This window comes from Candoia aspera, chromosome 3 (assembly GCF_035149785.1).
Source record: "Candoia aspera isolate rCanAsp1 chromosome 3, rCanAsp1.hap2, whole genome shotgun sequence".
Taxonomy (NCBI): domain Eukaryota; kingdom Metazoa; phylum Chordata; class Lepidosauria; order Squamata; family Boidae; genus Candoia; species Candoia aspera.
Genome location: NC_086155.1, coordinates 108,317,813 through 108,337,643, shown reverse-complemented (window position 1 = coordinate 108,337,643; position 19,831 = coordinate 108,317,813). Strand labels below are relative to the sequence as shown.

The following is a 19,831-nucleotide window of genomic DNA, read 5'->3' as shown; positions in this document are numbered from 1 at the left end:
AAGTCAGAGAAAAGTACAGAGGAAGGTATGGATTTATGATTAAGCTTGTCAGTGCTTTGCTCTTGGATTATTAGAATCAAAACTTAAGAAACCCCTCCATGTCTTTGAGCATATCAATCACCTCTCATGTTAGGTCACACTTCATGCTAGGTCATAACATAATTTGCTTGATGTGGGTCATCGTGTCATCGAGGACTGTCGCGCCTTCTTCTGACAAATCCTCAAATGAGGAAAGAGAGGAACTACTGAGGCGGGGTTCAGAAGAAACAGTCAAGGCACAGTTCCCAATTCAAGCGAGGCTGGGCTGTGCAATGTTCCCCCAGGTGAGGGAACTTAATCTAGAATCCACCAGTTGCTGCCTGGATTTCTCCCCAGAGGAGACTGATGCTTGCAGAGAATACGCAGGAATAGGAGAAGACTGATGCTTGGGAGTGCAGGAAACCTCATACAGACCTTTCAGGAGTAGGTCTGATGCAAAGCTGTACACAAATAACTGAGGAGATATGCCCCCTATCGCAGCATTTAACCCTGTGCCTTCCTTTCAGTCTGCTGTACCAGCAACTGTCTGCTAATGCTGAACTGCTTGTACTCACTCTTGGATGTGGTTTCATGTGCTGGGGCCCAGTTCCTGTGACCTTTCGTCACCTTTAGGGTTTCTCTGTGGTAGCGACTCAGGCCTGGCAAACCGAATTCACAGCCATTGACCCTGCTTTTATTGTGGACTTTCTCTCACCTTCTCTATAGCATCTCTTCCTCCTCCATAAGTAAAGATTTAAAGCTGCCATGATAAGGCAGAATGCCAACCATATTATGGAGTTTGGCAAGTCATGCCAAAGCAGCTAATTTTGGCTTATTGAACAACCCATGGTTTAAAAATAATGGGATACTGTGAGCTGGCAATGCAACCACTCTCCTTAACTTGACTTAAAATGCTATAGCACCATTCACTTTTTTATTTTTACTTTGCTTTGTTTCATGACCCAACCACCCCACCCCATAACCCTTAGAATCTGGTAGTAAAGGTTTCCCTTGACATTAAGTCCAGTCGTGTCCGACTCTAGGGGGCGGTGCTCATCTCCGTTTCAAAGCCTTGGAGCCGGCGTTGTCCATAGGACACTTCCGGGTCATGTGGCCAGCATGACTCACGGAACGCCGTTACCTTCCCGCCGAAGCGGTACCAATTAATCTACTCACATTTGCATGTTTTCGAACTGCTTGGTGTGCAGGAGCTGGGACGAGCAACGGGAGCTCACTCCGCCGCGCGGTTTCGAACCGCCGACCTTCCGATCAACAGCTCAGCAGCTCAGTGGTTTAACCCGCAGCGCCACCACGTCCCTTTAGAATCTGGAGTCTCTGTGTATTCTCCATATTTATTTTTACCAGTTTTTATGAGTATCTCTGACACTGCATAGAAGAACATTGTTCAGGAATGGGGAGTACTAGTAAAGCTCTGTTAGGAGGGAAGAGCACACACATGAGAAAAGAAGAGTAATTTCAGCCTTAGGCATGAGAGCCGGCTGGGTGACCTTGGGCCAGTCACTCTCTCTCAGCCCAACCCACCTCACTGGGTTGTTGTTGTGGGGAAAAGAGGAGGAGGAAGCAGTATTAGGCATGTTCACCACTGTAAGCTATATTATTATTATTATTATTATTATTATTATTATTATTATTATTATTAAAGGTGGGATAAAAAATCTAAAAACATTTTTGCACTCCAATGTATAGTATAAGCAGTGTCTGAATTTACCAAGCTAACAGATATTACTGGCAAATATATGTTTTAAGGAACAGAGAAGTACTTGCTGCTTATGCAACTTCTTGGTGACATCACGGAAATAATAAAAATATTGCTACAGCATTACAACCTTCGTACTTTGTGTCCAGCAGCTAGTAGCATGTGAATTAATGCCAGCATAAGCTGCCTCTTCAGAAAAGTCTCTACCCTGACACCAAGCTATGGGGCGAACAGTGGCAATTATTGGGGCAGGGGTGAGTGGGCTGGTCTCTCTCAAATGCTGCCTGGAGGAAGGACTGGAGCCTACCTGCTTTGAGAAGAATGATGTCATCGGGGGACTTTGGCAATTCACAGTAAGTAGCATTAATTCAAATTTAAAACTCTGAAGAAAAACATCAAAATGTAGTAATTCTTTTTTTTTTTTTGCTGTTCAGTCAAGCCTGATCCTTGGCAACTGCCTTGACCAGTCCCTGCAGTTTTCGTGGCAAGAATTCGGTTTGCCATTGCCTCCTTCCTAGGGCTGAGAGAGAGTGATTTAAGTCACCCAGCTTGCTTTCATGCCTAAGGTGGAACTAGAACTCACAGTCTCCTGGTTTCTAGCCCGTTGCCTCACCCACTAGCCCAAACTGGCTCTCATAGTAATTCTACAAGCATCAACAGAGAAGAACTTCACTTGGATCCAAAGTTGTTCTGGGGTTTGGGGGTTTTTTCTGTGTGTTGGGGGGACTCTGTTTTGCCTGTTCCATCAAACAGAAAGGTGGGGTCATTAAACTAAAATCACTGCTTTGCCCCCCAGGGAAGATGGTACAATTATTAAAGTATGTTTTTAAATAATTCCCATGAATTAATAGGGAGATTCTATAGACCAAAAACGAAGCAAGAGATAATCTTGCTCTGAGCAACCATAAGCTGTTGTTGCTGGGAGTGTCTGTCCCAAGTAACGTAATTGTGAAGGAAGGGTATATGTGGGAAGCAACACCTGACTACTGGCACAGATGTCAGAAGGGGCCAAGGGTGGCACCAAGGCAGGCAGAGTGAAAAAAAGGAAGATAAGTAAAAGATGAAGCTGTTGGAAGTGTTATAAACAACTCCCTGAGAATGCTGCCCTGCTGCCAAGTGCTGTTCTCTCTTAGAACAAGTGCCATGCACATATGGAGTTGTACATGTATGATATATACTCTCAGATGAATGTGCATAGTTAGGAGATATTAAAACTTCCTATAGTACCATCACATTCTACTAACATAGCTTAGATATCTAAAAACACCTTTATTGATGGAGTTTTTAAAGGTTAATAAAAGAACTCCAAGTAGCTAACAGCAATCTTGCAGAGTAAAAGCATGAACCAAAAGAGAACTTGCACATTAAGCTTAATTATGTTCAGAAATAAATTCAGTCTTCACACTGTAGTTAGATGAAGAAAAATAGAGATAGCTCACTTTTATTCAGTAGATCTGGATACAGGTAGATTCATAGTAGAAAGCATTTAATCATCACCAGTTCTTTGTAGACACTTTCTATGTGGAATAGAAAGTCTGCATGTAAGGGAGATGGTAGGGAGAGGGCTGCATTCCTGCAGCACCTCCTGCTTGCACGTCTGCCAGAAGGGTAATGGAGACTGTTAATCCCCAAGCCCAAGAAGGAGGAGGAAGAGGAAATCAGGTGACCCATGCGACATCCCACAAACACAGCAGAGCTGTGTTTACTAGAAAGACCCCCTTATGCTTATGAGACAATGCTGAGTTGACCCCTCATAATTCCAACATTTATAACCTTTCCTCTTTGGTGAATCACAGAGAAAACAGGCTTTCTCTGCTTGCAGAATGTGGTTGTAATAGTATTTTGGTAGTTTCTGAGATGTTTTTGATGTATGGTACTGTTATCCTTTTTATGGCTTCTGTTCGTTGTGTTGTAGTGGGTTGAATGGTCAGGCACTTTTTGATAAAGTTGAGTGGGTATCCATTTTGTTGAAAGATGCTGTATAGATGATCTGTTTCCTTCTTCTGGTGTAATATGAAAATTCAAGGTCACCAACCACATATAAAAGTAGCAATATACCAATGCTCAGCAGAGCTGGATAAAACCAGATTTATCCCACAGCTAAAACCAGATTACATGAAAAGAGTAGGCTGCAATGCAAAACACTTTCAAAATGATTTTAAAGGCTTATGAATATTTTACTATACTTCATATGTACTACCATTGTACAGGAAATTCCTGAAAAGGGAAGGACCAATGTTTACAGATCTGTGGTGACCAATACATCCAAGGAAATGACCTGCTTCAGGGACTTCCCATTTCCAGAAAGTTGTCCTAACTATCTGCACCACTCCATTTTTCTGGAGTACCTCAAGGATTATGCTAAACATTTCCACCTTCTGGACTGCATCCAGTTTAAGGTAAGGGGGAAATTAACAGATATTTCTGCAACAGTCAGAATAGGAAAGGGCTGGAGCTGTCAAGTGACATTTCAACCACTGTGATATGTTAAAAATACTAGAACTCCACAAGATTAGACCAAAGAGATTTCATCTGCTCTAACATCCCATTATTGGCATTCGCCAGGCAGCTGCCTCTGGGAAGCTCATAAGCAGGGCATGAAAAATATATACCATCCTTGCAGTCTGCCCTCTAACCCTCTACAGGACACAGAAATACAGTGTTTCTGATCATATGTGCAACAACCTTTGAGTGGGTTATGCCAGAACTTGTAAAAACCTGGAGTTTAACCTTTAGACTGGCTTTAGATAGGAAAAGGGACACACAGTGTCTGCTAGACACGGAAAGCAGAGAGATTTATTACTGAACCAAGGATTTCTTCTGAGTGCTCCAGTTAGCTTTCATGCTTTTGAGAATCTCCACTCTCTTATCTACTAATCTCACAAATCTCAACGGAACACAAAGTAACAACAAAACTGGGAATGTCATCACTCTATAATGATGCAGAGTTACTTTGTTTTGTTTTGGGGGTTTTACAAGACTATGGTATACAGCATCAGAAAACATCCAGATTTCATAACTACTGGACAATGGGTAGTTTATACTGAGACTAATGGGCAACAGGCACCAGCCATCTTCGATGCAGTTATGATTTGCAGTGGCCATTATGCAGAAGTTAATCTACCCCTAGATTCTTTTCCTGGTAAGTTGCGAACAAATTTGCTAAATACGCATAAGCTAATGTGATTGTGGTTCTAGCCCCTCAAAAAACCTGGTCTTGCTGTTTTGTAATGCCAGGTTAATTCAAAAGAAAACAAATAGTCCACAATTTGATCAGGTGTGAGAAAGCCAAGTGCATTCTTCTTGGGGGACAAAAATGACCTTAAGACTAGTAGACTGGTCACAAGGTGGGGGCCTCTAGGCTTGAGGAAGGTAACATGAAACTTCAGTTGATACAGAATTCAAGAGCTAACCTGGTGGGGGGAATATGCAAAGTGACCACATCACATTGGCGCTCGAAGTATTGCACTGGCTGCTTGTTCATTTCCAGGCAAAATGCAAAGTGTTGGGTATAAGTCCTATACAACTTAGATCCAGGTTTCTTAAGAGAATGTTTCTTTCTATAAGAACTTCCACAGTTGCTGAGAGCAGTGATGAGGTTTACCTAAAGGGGGGTCATCTGGCATTGACTCAGGGTCAAGCCTTCTTGGTTGCCACTTCAATTCTTTGGAATGTCCTTTCTGCAGGAATTATACAATTCCTGTCATATCCTTTTTGGATTTTAATTTTTTCATAGATGAGAGATGGATCATTACAATCACTGCCTCGGGCAGTAGAATTTAAATGGCATTACAGGCAGTAAAACAAGAAATCTGTCTCACAGGATGCCCTCTTACATGGAAAGAAAACAGAAGGAAATCAGTCCCCATTTACAGTGGAGTAGATCTGATGTCTGAGTTTCATTGGACCAGAGCTATTTAGTCCAGCATAATGTTGCCAGTAGATCCAGCCAGGTGCTCCTGAAAAACTCTTAAATAGAATATTAAGAGGGGTGGATACAGGAAAGGACATTTTAAGGTGCTGCAGAGAGGTGCTACTTTTGCATTCACACATGCTCTGAAGCCCCTTTGGGGGATTAAATCCAGTGTGCTGGACAGCCGTCTTACATACAATGTAATTCGCTTTCAGTTAAAAAATGGGGCCATGTAGAAGCCTCTTGCTGTGGTATTTCCCTTAACTCTCTTGGCAGATAGCCTCTGATGTAGACGAACAAACTCTATGAAGTTTAATAAAGAAACCCTTGGTGCTGTATTGAGCAGCTGGTAATAATGAAAAGGAATGTTTTATTGCCAGGGGAGAAATATCTCTTGAAATGTGACATTGTCTTCTCTCTCTCTCTCTCTGTCATTTTACAGGATTGGAAAACTTTAAAGGCCATTACATGCATAGCTGGGAATACAGAGATGAAAAAGGGTTGGAGGGTAAAAAGGTTCTGGTAGTTGGTGCTGGAAACACTGGAGGGGATGTTGCTGTGGAAGTGAGCCGCACAGCTGCCAAGGTATCATTTGCTGAACCAATGATCGCTGTGCTCATTTGTCTCTTCAGTAGGAAATAAGTACTAATCATCTTGGAATCATCATCATCATCATCATCAACATCATCATCATCATCCAAGATCAAGTTTAAAAGAGCAGAGTCAGAAGCAGTGAAGCATGTTTTTGCCATATCTCTAGTGCAAAGCCATGGCCTACCTGTTGCTCTTTCATGAGGATTCATAAGCCAAGTACATGACAGATAAACATTACAACGTTTATAACTACAGTATTTCTTTCTGAGTTACTGATCATGACTGGCATAGCTATTGCAACAAAGTTGGCCTAAGTACCATGCATCTTCTGAAAGCCTTCATTTTATCTGTTCTTATGGTGCTACTTAAGCTGTTCTTTTTTTCTCCTCCAAGTATGTCTAAGGGCATACTAAAAACGATAGTTTGTTCAGCAAACTATTCCCGGGCTGCAAAATCCTATCAAAGGACCTAGTGGTTGAAAGAATACACCCATCGTCTGAATGTTCCAGTTCTAAGCCATAATGATGCAATCAAAGAGTTCCCTGACTATTTCAGAATGATTCCCCCTCCCCACACACACTGATTTCTAACTCTTTCTTGAAAATATTGCCAAAAGTTTTTAGCTTGCCGAATTCTGTAGCCTCATATAAGTTATGCATTAGTGGGTCATATTACTTCTCAAATCCCTTAGTTCTAAACCTGATATAACATTGCTCTTCCATATCATGTACCTCCATGGGATATTGTTTTAATATTTTTGTTTTGGATGTATTGGTAATGCCGTCTATGTTACCAAAGGATTTAACCTCCTTTTGGCCTTTTACTGCTAGACTAAGTCTGTTCCCACTCATCAGCAGCTGAGAGTCCCTAGGAATGCTCTTTACAGTTTTTTCCCCCCTTAGGTCTTTCTCAGCACCAGAAATGGAGCATGGGTGGTGAGTCGCATGTCAAAAGCTGGCTGGCCTTCTGATATGGTCTTCCAAACTCGATTTCTGAACTCCATTCAAAGGTTTCTTCCTGCAGGCATTATGAACGACTTATTGGCAAAGAAATTCAACCAATGGTTTGATCATAAGAATTACGGATTGATCCCTATTAAAAGGTAATCTCTGTTATTATGGATTAAATTGTATTTGCCAAAATGCTGAGCTTACAAAAGATGAGGTCTGCAGGTAAATAACAACTAACTTGCTATCTACAGGACAACGATCTTTGACAAATTTTCTTTTCCCAGTGCATTTTTAACAAACTGCTCTTCTTCAAGGGAAATATATACTGTAAAATCACTAGCTGGTTTATTTGCTGATCCTTGGGCCTTTTCCCAGAGTGATCTGTGAACTACCTTCCTGAAGAATTCTCAAATCCATATTAGGCCACTTGTTGTTTATGACACACAAAATTATTTTTGTTTTCCCCGAAGAGCAGATTGCTGAACTGAAATTGTTAAAAAAAAAAAAAATTTTTAATATTGGGATTGCATTTATAAAGCAATACTTTGCATTTGTAAGAGTTTTAAAGCTCTTGCAAATGTAACACTGGCTCCCTGTTACATAAGGCATCGAAAAGCTGTGCATCATTTGCATACTGGTGATTAAAAGAAATGAATTTAGAAAGTTTAAGAGAACTTCTGAACTGAAGAAGAGATTATGCCTGTAGGCCCCTGTACCAAACCTGTCACCCACTGTATTCAGCCTGACCTGTTAGCAACTTGTTCGCCCAACTGCTGGCCAGCCAGCCAGTCAACTACCATAGTAGGGTCACTTCTCATATCCTCTCTTGCTGATAAAAATATCTCACTTGGAGGACACTCTATGCCTGGCCATGCTGAAACATCTGAGGCCAAAAGAGAAGGGGGAAGAAATGGAATTTCTATGGCAGCTGATGGCAAGCCAGATTGGGATCAGAGTTCTGCTCTCTTCTATCTGCTATCTACCTCTACCCAACTGAAGAAGTAGCCAACATTCAGAAGTGTTTGATATCTAGACAAGCAGGTGGTGGGAATAAAAAGGTATGCTGACATTGTTTGTCTGTGCAGTATGAGTCAGTATGAACAGGAAAGTTTGCAATCTCTCAGAAGCAAAATAGGGTAGTACTGTACGTGAAAATGAGAATAAGCAAATGGGGATAGTTGAGCTAACCGTGCTTCTTTTTACTTTTGTTCTTTTAAACAGCTCATTGACATGTGTGGTTTTAAATGACGAACTGCCCAGCTGCATCCTCTGTGGTTCAGTAGTTGTAAAGCCAAATGTAAAGAAGTTTGCTGAGACTTCTGCCATATTTGAAGATGGAACTGTAGAAGAAAACATAGATGTGGTCATTTTTACTACAGGCTATACTGTGGGACGCGGTGGCGCTGCGGGTTAAACCGCTGAGCTGCCGATCGGAAGGTCGGCGGTTCGAAACCGCGCAGCGGGGTGAGCTCCTGTTGCTCGTCCCAGCTCCTGCTCACCTAGCAGTTCGAAAACATGCAAATGTGAGTAGATCAATAGGTACCGCTTCGGCGGGAAGGTAACGGCGTTCCGAGTCGTCATGCTGGCCACAAGACCCGGAAGTGTCCTATGGACAACGCCGGCTCCAAGGCTTAGAAACGGAGATGAGCACCGCCCCCTAGAGTCGGACACGACTGGACTTTACGTCAAGGGAAACCTTTACCTTTACCTTATACTGCTTCATTTCCCTTCCTGGAAGAATCTCTTCGTAGTGTTTGCAAAAGCAGTACATTTCTTTATCAACAGATATTCCCTCCACACCTGGAGAAGCCCACACTTGCCTTTATAGGCTTTATATCAGTAATGGGATCTATTCTACCAGCAGTGGAACTTCAGGCTCGCTGGGTTACAAGACTGTTTAATGGTAAGGCTAATCTATAAACAGCAATGTTTTGGCTTTAAGTTGCTTTCCAGTTTAATATTAATATTAAATTTAATACTAAAATATTCTCATGTTTTTCTGCACCTACTGTATGTGCGCTTTACATTTTATGAAGCCAAAATTCATAGAAATCTCATTACAGTGCTACTTCCTAATTAAATGGCATGTTAGTTTTCAGAATGCCAGCTAAGCAACTGCTCTCTTTATTATGAGATCCATAAAAAAGCAATTAGGGAGATCCTTCAACTGCATTTTTGGGGCTTATACCTATCACATCTCCAGCCCTCATTTTCAAAATGGCCTGGAATACACTAATTGTTAAATGTGGAATTTTACTGATATGGTGATTGCTGAGTCCCACAGGGTGGAAGACTGGATGTCCCAAACCTCCTCTGCCCAAACCCTCTGGTCCCACATCCGGCTGTGGGGTAGTAGCTTGGTAATTTCTGGGGCTGTCACCTATCTGCCAAGTAGAGTCTTAGAAGGGGAGATCTATCCCTTAACCTTAATATGCAAGAAAGATAGGACTCTCACATCACTCAGTGCTGTCTTTCTGGCAGTTAAAAGTCAAAATGCAAAAGGTGAGATAAATTCAATAATCTCACCTCCTTGCTATGCTGCAAAATGGAACACTTACCAGAAGATTAAGCCCTTTCCTATTTGGAAGATAAATCACTCTCACAGGAGATGAATACATTAAAAGGAAAAAAGGTAACATGGAACCCCACTTTTTACTGTTAAGGATCAAAATGCAAACATTCAGTGTGAAAGTAGATAATTACAGAGCTGCCCAAATCAAAGTAATATAGCTGCTTGCAAAATAGTTAATAAAGTAAAATCCACAAGAAAATGCAGGATCTAGACAAACAAGATAATGATGGTCTGCTACAAATGAAGAGCCTTCAGTCACAGTCAGAGAGACAGAGAGACTGGAGATGTCTCAAATTATTGTTACAAACACATGAATTGGACCTATACAGAAAGCTTAGATGGTTTTATTGATGCTTAATGTTGCTATTGCTTAATCTCCTACAAATAAATGCAAGATAACAGGAAAAAAATGTTCTTAGTTAAGACCTCCAGTTAACACAGCTATTCCAATTTTGACTATGTTCATACAGTATGGCTGTACCTAATTCACAAATGCTTTTAGAAGACGTACTTCAGACGTCTCACCAGGATAGCTCTTCTCTGCTACTAATTAAGGCAGCTACATCTTTTAAAAAGTTGGAAGCAGCTCTCATACAGAAGCCCCCCAAACACTTGGTTCCTTTAATAAATAGAGAGATGTTGTCTTCATATAAGACTTCAAGCACATCTTCCAAATAATTTTTGAAGTATACAAGTCCTAGGTAAAGGTAAAGGTTTCCCTTGACGTAAAGTCCAGTCGTGTCCGACTCTAGGGGGCGGTGCTCATCTCCGTTTCTAAGCCTTTAGAGCCAGCGTTGTCCATAGGACAATTCCGGGTCATGTGGCCAGCATGACTCACGGAACGCCGTTACCTTCCCGCCGAAGCGGCACCTATTGATCTACTCACATTTGCATGTTTTCGAACTGCTAGGTTGGCAGGAGCTGGGACGAGCAACGGGAGCTCACTCCGCCGCGCGGTTTCGAACCGCCGACCTTCCGATCGACAGCTCAGCGGTTTAACCCGCAGCGCCACCGCGTCCCTGTACAAGTCCTAATGCTAAGCTATTTTTTGATTTGCCTTACTTCGATGACTAAAACCAGACTGTGGACCCAGTTGTGAAGAAGGAGTAGATTAACCAAAACCTATAACCATGTTGTTCTAGGTTATGTTAGCCATGATCTAGCATGTTATCCAAAAATGGAATAGTGGCTAATCTGGTTTAGACATCATTAGTTAACAGGAAAATTAGCAACATATAGGAGTGGCCACAAAAAAGAGCTGTGCCTGCATTGTTTTTCACATACATGTCCTGTGTGCTTGGTCTTGAAAACAATGGGAGTGAGAAATTGATTAACCTGTAACACACCACATTGGTGGCATATGGGTAAGCCTTCAGAAGTTGCTGATTAGATAGATAGATAGATAGATAGATAGATAGATAGATAGATAGATAGATAGATAGATAGAATTGCCAGTGGAAAGGTTGCTTGGAAAACTGCTCTCAGCAGCAAAATCAGCAGAGGCTGTGAACACTTTGGTTAATCATCTGTGGCATGATTAATTGGATAGTCCTCTGATCACTGTTAACACTAAGTGTGTGACTAGCCATAGGGTGTGAGCCTAACAGGCCATCTCTCCCTACAGAAACTCAAAGCAACAGCTGAGGATGTTGTGGTCAAAGGATAGCAGCTCATCCAATCTTATTTCTTTTCCTTACTCACGATCTAGTAAGCTGCCTCCAGTGAACAGAATGATGAATGAAATTGCTAAGCAGAAGAAAAGGCTCCTTAAAAAGTATGAAATGTTATATATTATTCTAAAAGCTGTAGTCAGTGCTTTTTGTCTCTCCAGCTTCAGTGAATTAGAAAAGAAAATGTTAAATCAGGACTAAATAAACATTAATTCAAGATTCTGGAATACGGTACCATTCTGGCAGGATACCTGGAAAGGAATATATGCAAAGTTCCTGGAAGGAAGGAGTTAAGAGACAGAAACTCTTTAAAGAGAAGACGCAATAGTCCTAAAGTAAGACAAGGCAAGGGACGCGGTGGCGCTGCAGGTTAAACCGCTGAGCTGCTGAGCTTGCCGATCGAAAGATCGGCGGTTCGAATCCGCGCTGCGAGGTGAGCTCCCGTTGCTAGTCCCAGCTCCTGCACACCAAGCAGTTCGAAAACATGCCAATGTGAGTAGATTAATTGGTACCGCTTCGGCGGGAAGGTAACGGCGTTCCGTGCAGTCATGCTGGCCACATGACCACGGACGGGTCCTTACGGACAACGCCGGCTCCAAGGCTTAGAAACGGAGATGAGCACCGCCCCCTAGAGTCAGACTCGACTGGACTTTACGTCAAGGGAAACCTTTACCTTTACCTAAGACAAGGCAAAACACATCACAAAGTGGAACTAGGTGAAGTGGAAAGGGTATAGCAAAGATCCACACTGTTTTTTAAATGTAAAAACAATATCTATTTCTAGCTCAGCTCCTGGTGCTTTCTTGGACATGTGTTAGCAAGTGGTCCTCAATGGACATTATCCTGTCCTGTTTTAGAAAGAAAGATTGAGCCTAAGGTCTCAGTCTCACATCCCCCTAACCACAGCATGAACATGCTCCAGTTTTAAATGCCATATCCCGAAGGCATTGCCTTCATTTTATCCTCAGTCCCTAGCTGAAGCAGTTTTAACTTATCTTTAGCTGTCCCAGTTGTTGGAAGGAAATCTTACCAGGGTCCGTTCCTAGCCAGGAATGAAGATACGCAGGCAGTTGCTTGAACAGAGGTGATTGCTTTATTGTTCAAGAGCACAAAATACAGAGAAGTCAGCTGTCAGAGGTGGCCACACTTGTATTTCCCTACCAGCCCTTTATATAGGGATCTGGGTCTTATTGTTAGTGAAAAGGGTGCAAAAGGTGATGTTTTTTCTTAGTCGGATCTTGCTTAGTTGGTTTCCTGGAAGGGGCACTCTCTAAGAATTCTGAGAGAGTGTAATTGACTAGAGATCAGAGGCATTCCTGTGGTCACACCCCCTATGTTTTTGTGGTTTCTTGCTCTTTAGTCAATTAAGATCTCTGCAGGGCTGTGGCTTTTGCCCCTTGGGTTTAGATTATTGTTATTCTGAGGGGAAGCTCCTTTTCCTTTTCTTATGCTAAGGTGATGCCTCTCTGCCTTTGTCCTCTTTGTTTCCAGACCTGATCAGCTTGCAGGGAATTTGATCAGGTTATCAGGAGGTTTCTTTATGTCTCATCCTATTATTCTATTGTGATCCTTTATGTTTAAGTTGTTTCCCTTCTATTTTTAATATTGGTCTTTTGTCCTGAAGTTTCCATCCTCTTACCTGGTTTGGGGAAGTGTTTTTGGTGGGAGGCATCTAAGGGGGGGGGGGGGAGACATGGTTTGAAAATGGCAGTTTGGAAGAGAAAGGGGGGGTTTGCTTGAGCCCTTCCAACACAGTTTAAAAGTCGCCTTTTCCCCTTTCTCCTGATACAATATAACTTGGCTCATTTCATCAGTGATGTGGTCACTCAGGATTGGGATATGCCCAGATTCTCTTTGGGCATGAAGAGACTGGACATCTACCCACATAATGCCTCACCAATGTTTTCCAAAGCTCTTATCAAATCTTGTGTGTCAAATCAATTCAAATCTTTATTACACATATAGTCTTGTGTGTTATGTTAGTTAGGTAACTTGACAGATTGCTAAACCAGCCATCCTAGGCAGCTGCCTATCTGCACCCAGCCCTACATTCAGGACTGCAACTGAAGGTATTTTTTTTTTCTTTCTGCAGGGGGTGCATAATGGGTAGGGAAGGGAAGCTGGGACAATATAACGTACCAATCACTTCCTTTAATTTGTCCTGCATTGGAAGAGTAAGGATAGAGCCAGCTACCACTTTGTTACTGTGGCATTGTAAGGCTCGACAATTGGGACAGTGCATTTTCTGTTGGCATACTTTTCTGCTGGTGGATATTATTGGTATATAGCTGTGGCCTAAGAATTGATGTTTCACTTATGCAGGCAAAAAAGCTAACAGGTATGACACAAGAGTGTGTAACTCTTCCTGGCTGTTTTAATATTCTCCATCAAGTAATTTTTCTCTAAATAGACACTGAATTCTATTTTCAGAGCTACCATGTATGCCCTGTGGATAGAAAGGTGAGATAGAAATCATATACCAAACATAAAAAGGAATCACCCAGGAAGATTCAACGTTACTCCAGAGAGAAGGGTTAGGTGTGGTGTCAATATTTCCTGCAAATGGCCCCAGTCCCTTTAATGGCATTAGTGAATGTAGAGTGGGTTTGAAAATCCAGGATTTGGGGGGGGGGGGCTTCCGGTGGGGACATGGCCGACTGAACAGCTGTGTCCATGAGCTACGCGGACAGAACTAACAGCACTGGGGGGGGGGGGGTTGGCTCGGGCAGGCTTTTTCTCGAAGCTCAGAGAGATTTCACGGAAGAAAATGCTCAGAATCATCCCATTTGTCCTCTGAAATGGCAACTTGCAGCCTGAGTATTGCAAATAGCATTCACGCCAATTGGGTAAGAGTTGCTGGGAAGCTGGGACGTCATCATTTCCAAGCTGCACTGTAGCCTTAAGGGACACTGGGTTGAGCCACCCCATTTCTAAATCACCCAATTTATATTTTTTTTAAAGTTATGTACCCTAAGAGAGACTTTCTACAGCAAGGGGAAACGACCTCTCTTGGTGCTTGTTGTTATTTTGGGGATTAATTATTTAAAAAATGTTAAAGCTTTGGCTTGTTTTCCCATTTGGATATTGAGGAGGATTGAGAATAAATAATTGTCTCCCTGTTATTATTTTTATATTGAATTTGAAGGATTTAACATTTTCTTACACGTTGAATCTGGTGTTTCAAATCTTCAGTTTTCTGTTCACTTTCCCTGGAGCTGCTAGTTAGCATACTTCCTCTTGTGTCAACAACTTTCGGAGATCTTCCATTAACTCCTTAACTCCTATGTTCGCCAGTCAAGTATCTAGGGGACGTCATAATCTACTGCCTGTAATATAGAGGATCTCAAGGAGAATGTCTCGGAGTTTCATTGTGAGCTTCGCTGTGAGTTTAAACAGATCTTTTATGATACCTGTCAAGCTATTTTGCAAGATATTAGGGACATTGCAGAAATGTTTAAAATGTTTCATCTGGCTGAGGAGGTTGTGAAAGAAGTTGATTCTAGTGAAGATGGAGATGATTCTACTGACTGTGAAACTGAAGCTCTTGTTGTGCCAGATGATCAGATTTTAGTGTTGAAGGAATTAAAAGAACAGATTGAATTGCAAATCACAAATGCAGTTGTTTTTTGATGGAATGTAATGGGAAAGAAGAGGCCCTGTTCTGTGGGAGGTTTTTTACTGAGAAGTCAGAGTTTCCAAGGGGGGCAGTTGGGCTGTTCGATTTCTGTATGAAAAATGCCTCGTGTGTAAAATGGAGATACGTAAATGTTTTGGTTTATTTTGAGGTGGGGTAGAGAATTAAGAATGTTTATTTGGATTGATATCAAGGCTTGTATGATTTCATCTTTTTTAATGATTTGGATTAAGATTTACTGGATTGCTTTTTAAGGTTTGTTTGATTTTTAAGATTTATAAGATATAATAATCATTGCTTGGTTTTAGGTTTTAATAGGGTTAAGGTTGTTATAGTATTATTAATTATAAAAGTAAATAATTTAAATGTTTTTATAATTTGATTTCTATTATAGTGGACAGAAATATATAGAATAGTGGTAGGAAGGAAATAATTAAATAAATGTTTTGGGGGGAAAGTTGATTTAGAGATAGATAGATAGATAGATAGATAGATAGATAGATAGATAGATAGATAGATAGATAGATTCTTTTAATATAAGGGGAAGGAGCAATTATGTTTAGTGATTTCTATAATGTGCTAATGGAATAATTTATAGAAATAATGTGATCTTGGTTTGATATAAAGTAAGGGATTGATTATGGAATTTGCTGTATATTCTTGTTGTTGAAAGTCAGAAGTCACCTCTTTATGTAATCTTTAAAATTCTTTTTTCTTCTGTTTCACATGTTTTTGGTTTTCATTCCTTTTTCTTTTTTGTAGTTTTTATCTTTGTTTCAAACTTAATAAAATTCTTATTAAAAAAAAGAAAATCCAGGATTTTTCAGCCTTAAACCATAGGAGGAAGGATGTATGTATGTGTATATTATATGGTGGGGTTATTACTTTTCTTCCATCGATATGGTGCCATCATGTGGCTAAAGAAAATAATGTCCACTACAGCTTGACTCATGAAATGTTTCCAGGCAGTCATCTCTTAATACCACTAAGAAAACAATACTGTGTAGTAGCTATTCTCCCTTTTCCTTTGGGCTTTGTGTGGGACAAGGGGGGCAGGGGAGAGTTACAGGTAGAAGGCATTGTAATCTTCACCCTTTTCCCTGTAAAAGTCTGCGGATGAAGCATAATAAAAAAACCTCACTTACACTAGAAGCATCCGAGTTATTCAAGTGTGATGACTATCCAGAATTGTGGCTTCTCTGCATAGTTAGGCACTTCTGATGAGATACATTTGATTTCAGATAACCATGTTATATGTGTGGTTTGGATATATATGACAATAGCAGGATTTTTTGTTGGTGGTTTTGTTTTAATCAGGAATAATATTAAGAAAAGCAAATAATATGCTACTGGGTTTTTCCTGTGCTAGAGAAGAGGGATGTAAACAGATTGCAGAGACAAGGCAAAACTTGAGGAGACCTGGGCAATTCACTGCTCTTGGTCGAAGATAATTTGCTGTTCTAAAGGACACTCAACTCATCTACATGTGAATGGGTCACATTTAACTTCAGAGAGGAAGGAAACTTTCTGTTGTTCAAACATCCCAAAAGAAAACTCAAACTATTACTCAGTAGGGTCTATCAGGATTCCTCTCCTCATGAATGAAACTCTGGCTGATAAGCTAAGCCATGGCTTAATGGAGGGACAGACGTTTTCTTCCACTCAGTGTGGTACTTGGCCTATAAGTCGCATGCTCAGAGCTGCACTCCCAAAGGGCGTGGATCTGGTCAAGGGTAGTTTTTATTTATTTAATTTAGACTGAATTAAATTTTGCTATATAGTATCTTCTACTTACTCTCTTGTTGTTGTTTATTCGTTTAGTCACTTCCGACTCTTCGTGACTTCATGGACCAGCCCACGCCAGAGCTTCCTGTCAGTACTTACTCTCTACATATATTCTACTATATATTTTGCATTTATTTAACAAATTTAACTTTCACAAGTCTCTGGTTTAGACTGATGCATGAACCTAGCCTCCATTTCCATAGAATGCACTTCTCTCATTCAAACCTATCACATCAAGGTGCACAATAAGTGTCCCTTTGGATGTTGTTGAACTACAACTCCCAGCAGCCAAAGTCAGCATGGTATGGCAATTGCCCCACAAGTTCCACTTGTCTTTCTCACCATCTATACTGGGCTACAGAATACTGATTACTATTCCCATTTGTTTTCTGTTCTAGGGGTACTTCCAGCACAGAGAAAGAAAAGACATTGTTTATTCGCTACATGGATGAAATTGCGGTTTGCATAGGAGTTAAGCCCAACGTGCCATTGCTCTTACTACAGGACCCCAAGCGGCTTTGAAGATCTTCTTTGGTCCTTGTACCTCTTACCAGTATCACCTTTGTGGACCTAATAAGTGGGAGAAAGCTAGAAATGCCATTCTGACTCAGTGGGACCGTGTTCTCAAGCCCCTGAAGACTCGGGCCATAGACAACTCTTCAAAACACACCATGCCATCCTTTTGGGAAAAAATCTTTAGCTTGTCTACATTCTTTGTAGCTGCTGCACTCATATTTATATACTTCTGTACTCATTTTATACTGGATTAAGAAACAGCTAGGTATCACATACACACTATATCTATTTTCAAGTTTTGTACTTTAATCATGGATGTTGGTGGTAAATACATCTTAGGACTTTATTTTGTAATTTTTAAAAACTTAATTACAACAGGAATACAAAATAATATGGCGTTGAAAGCAGTGTACAAAATGCACACATACTCTGGACTTGGAAAAACAATCTTGCAATATACCTTTACTCAAAAATACATTCATGTCTGATGAGACTTATTTCCTGATATGTTCAGCCCATGAAAACTGAATGATTGTTATCATTATGGGTTATGCAGAATAGCAACCTGACTTTATGTGAAACTGTATGTTTTATATTTGTTTCCTTTTCCATGATCTTCTCAGTTTTCATCAGATTCAGGCAAACTGTAGACAACTGTCCTATAATCCCTCCTCACTGATTGTCTATTGTTTCGAATATTGCAGGTTCTAAGCTGCATCAATCATCTTAACATTAAAATGTAACGAAGTATAATGCTCAAAGCAATCTAATCAAAAATAAACATTTACATCCGCTAAGTGTACCGTAATAAGCCTTGTATCTCTACGAAATACATATAGTAGGAGCCTAGTTATGAAACACAGTCATCTCCCTTAATGGAATGAGAGTATTGCCCCCTTAAAAAATGGGAATGTGTCAGACTTTTTGTGATCTGATTCCAGGAGAAGTCAATAGGAGACTTCTCCTGGAATCAGATCACAAAAAGTCTGGCACATTCCCCCCTTTTTAAGGGGGCAATTAAACCTTTAAAGCTTTTGGGTGCCATGAGCTGCTGATGACTGACTAAAATAATGCTGGGCTAAAAATAATAAATAAAATAGTAAAAAATAAAAATAACCTCATGTCCTCCTAACCCCGTCCAGAACATGCCCCAGTAACAGTGTTATATGTCATTTCCAGTCCTCAGCTAAGGCAGCTGGAACTCATGGTTTTAAAGTATTGTTTCTCCTTTTCCCCAGATGGATTTTGCTGTTGACATGCTCTAGCCCAGTCCATCAATGAGGTGGTTGGCAATGCAGCCAGGGGCTGGCTTTTGCTGAGCTCTGACTATTCCCTTTAGGCTGCTGTGGGCAGCACAGTCCTTCCCCCTGGTTGCTGGGGCCTGCTCTCGATGACCATTTTGGCTTCAGCTGCAGGAGAGGCTGGATACCTGCCTTCCACGAAAACATATGCTCTTGCGTAATGCCTGACTGGAGTCTCCAAAGCACTTTTCAGGGCTTGCTTGGATGCCTGATATACACAAGTTTAGCACAGTTCTGAAAAACAGGGCATTTGTCCTGTGTTGCACAAAAGGTTGATTTAAACTGGGAAAGTGCCAGGTTCTCCCAGCTTTATTTTACTGGTTTGGTCACCCATGATGATATTATACATTTTCCACCGCTTCTGCCTACGAGGGGTTTCTTACAGAAGTCTGTTTTGATGTGGCCATTTTGCCTCCTCCACAGGCTACTTTCAGGTGGTGCCTGCAATGGCCTCTTGCTGCAAGTACTATCATTTCTTTGAAGGATTGCTTGAAGAGTTTGCTCACTATTGGCCACTCCCTCCCACTTCACCGCATGCTCTGCCTCTGTGCCTGTTAGCCCAACTGATAAGGCACAGGCATGGAAGCAGGGCATGAGGCGAAGTGTGGGGAGCACCCTCAATGCATCTTGCAACTCCTCCTCCAAACCAATATTCAGTCTATTTCTAAACACTTCTCTAGTAATCTCTTGAAAGTGTGGTAAGCCTGTATCCAAAATTAGCTCAGCTGACAGGTCTCAGGTATGGAAGAAAAGAGTACCTCGACCTGCTAGCTGGGCAGCTTCACACGGACCAAAGCCACCATTCAGAGCATCCTCCTACACTTGCCATCCTCCCACCCTGCCACTGCACATGTTAAAGAAGATGTAAAAGCCTGTTCATGGCAGTTAAAATGTGTGTAGCAACACAAAAGGACATATTCTTCCCCATCGATATCTCATTATGATAGAATATGTCATATTGCAGTTCTATCAAAATTAACTTATTATTGAAGATTAATTAATGTACAGCCAACAAAAAGGACTTATTGAAATGCAAGTAATTTACTTGCATTATTTGGTTATAATTACAGGTAGTCCTTGCTTAATGGCGGTAATTGGGACCAGTATTTCTGTTGCTAAGTGATGCAGTCATAAAGCACAATGTCCCATGATCATGCCACT

At 41.1% G+C, this 19,831-nt stretch overlaps 1 protein-coding gene across 1 annotated transcript; it reads left to right on the top strand.

Annotated features, from left to right (window-relative positions):
• Positions 1–1,862: 1,862 nt before the first annotated feature.
• Positions 1,863–17,651, top strand: LOC134493775 (dimethylaniline monooxygenase [N-oxide-forming] 4-like). Its single transcript, XM_063298547.1, is given in 10 exon segments — positions 1,863–2,088; positions 3,946–4,134; positions 4,715–4,877; positions 6,091–6,233; positions 7,145–7,344; positions 8,414–8,565; positions 8,895–9,126; positions 11,473–11,538; positions 17,252–17,364; positions 17,367–17,651. Coding segments are annotated over 10 exon segments (1,647 nt in total). The 5' UTR covers positions 1,863–1,956; the 3' UTR covers positions 17,624–17,651.
• Positions 17,652–19,831: the final 2,180 nt, after the last annotated feature.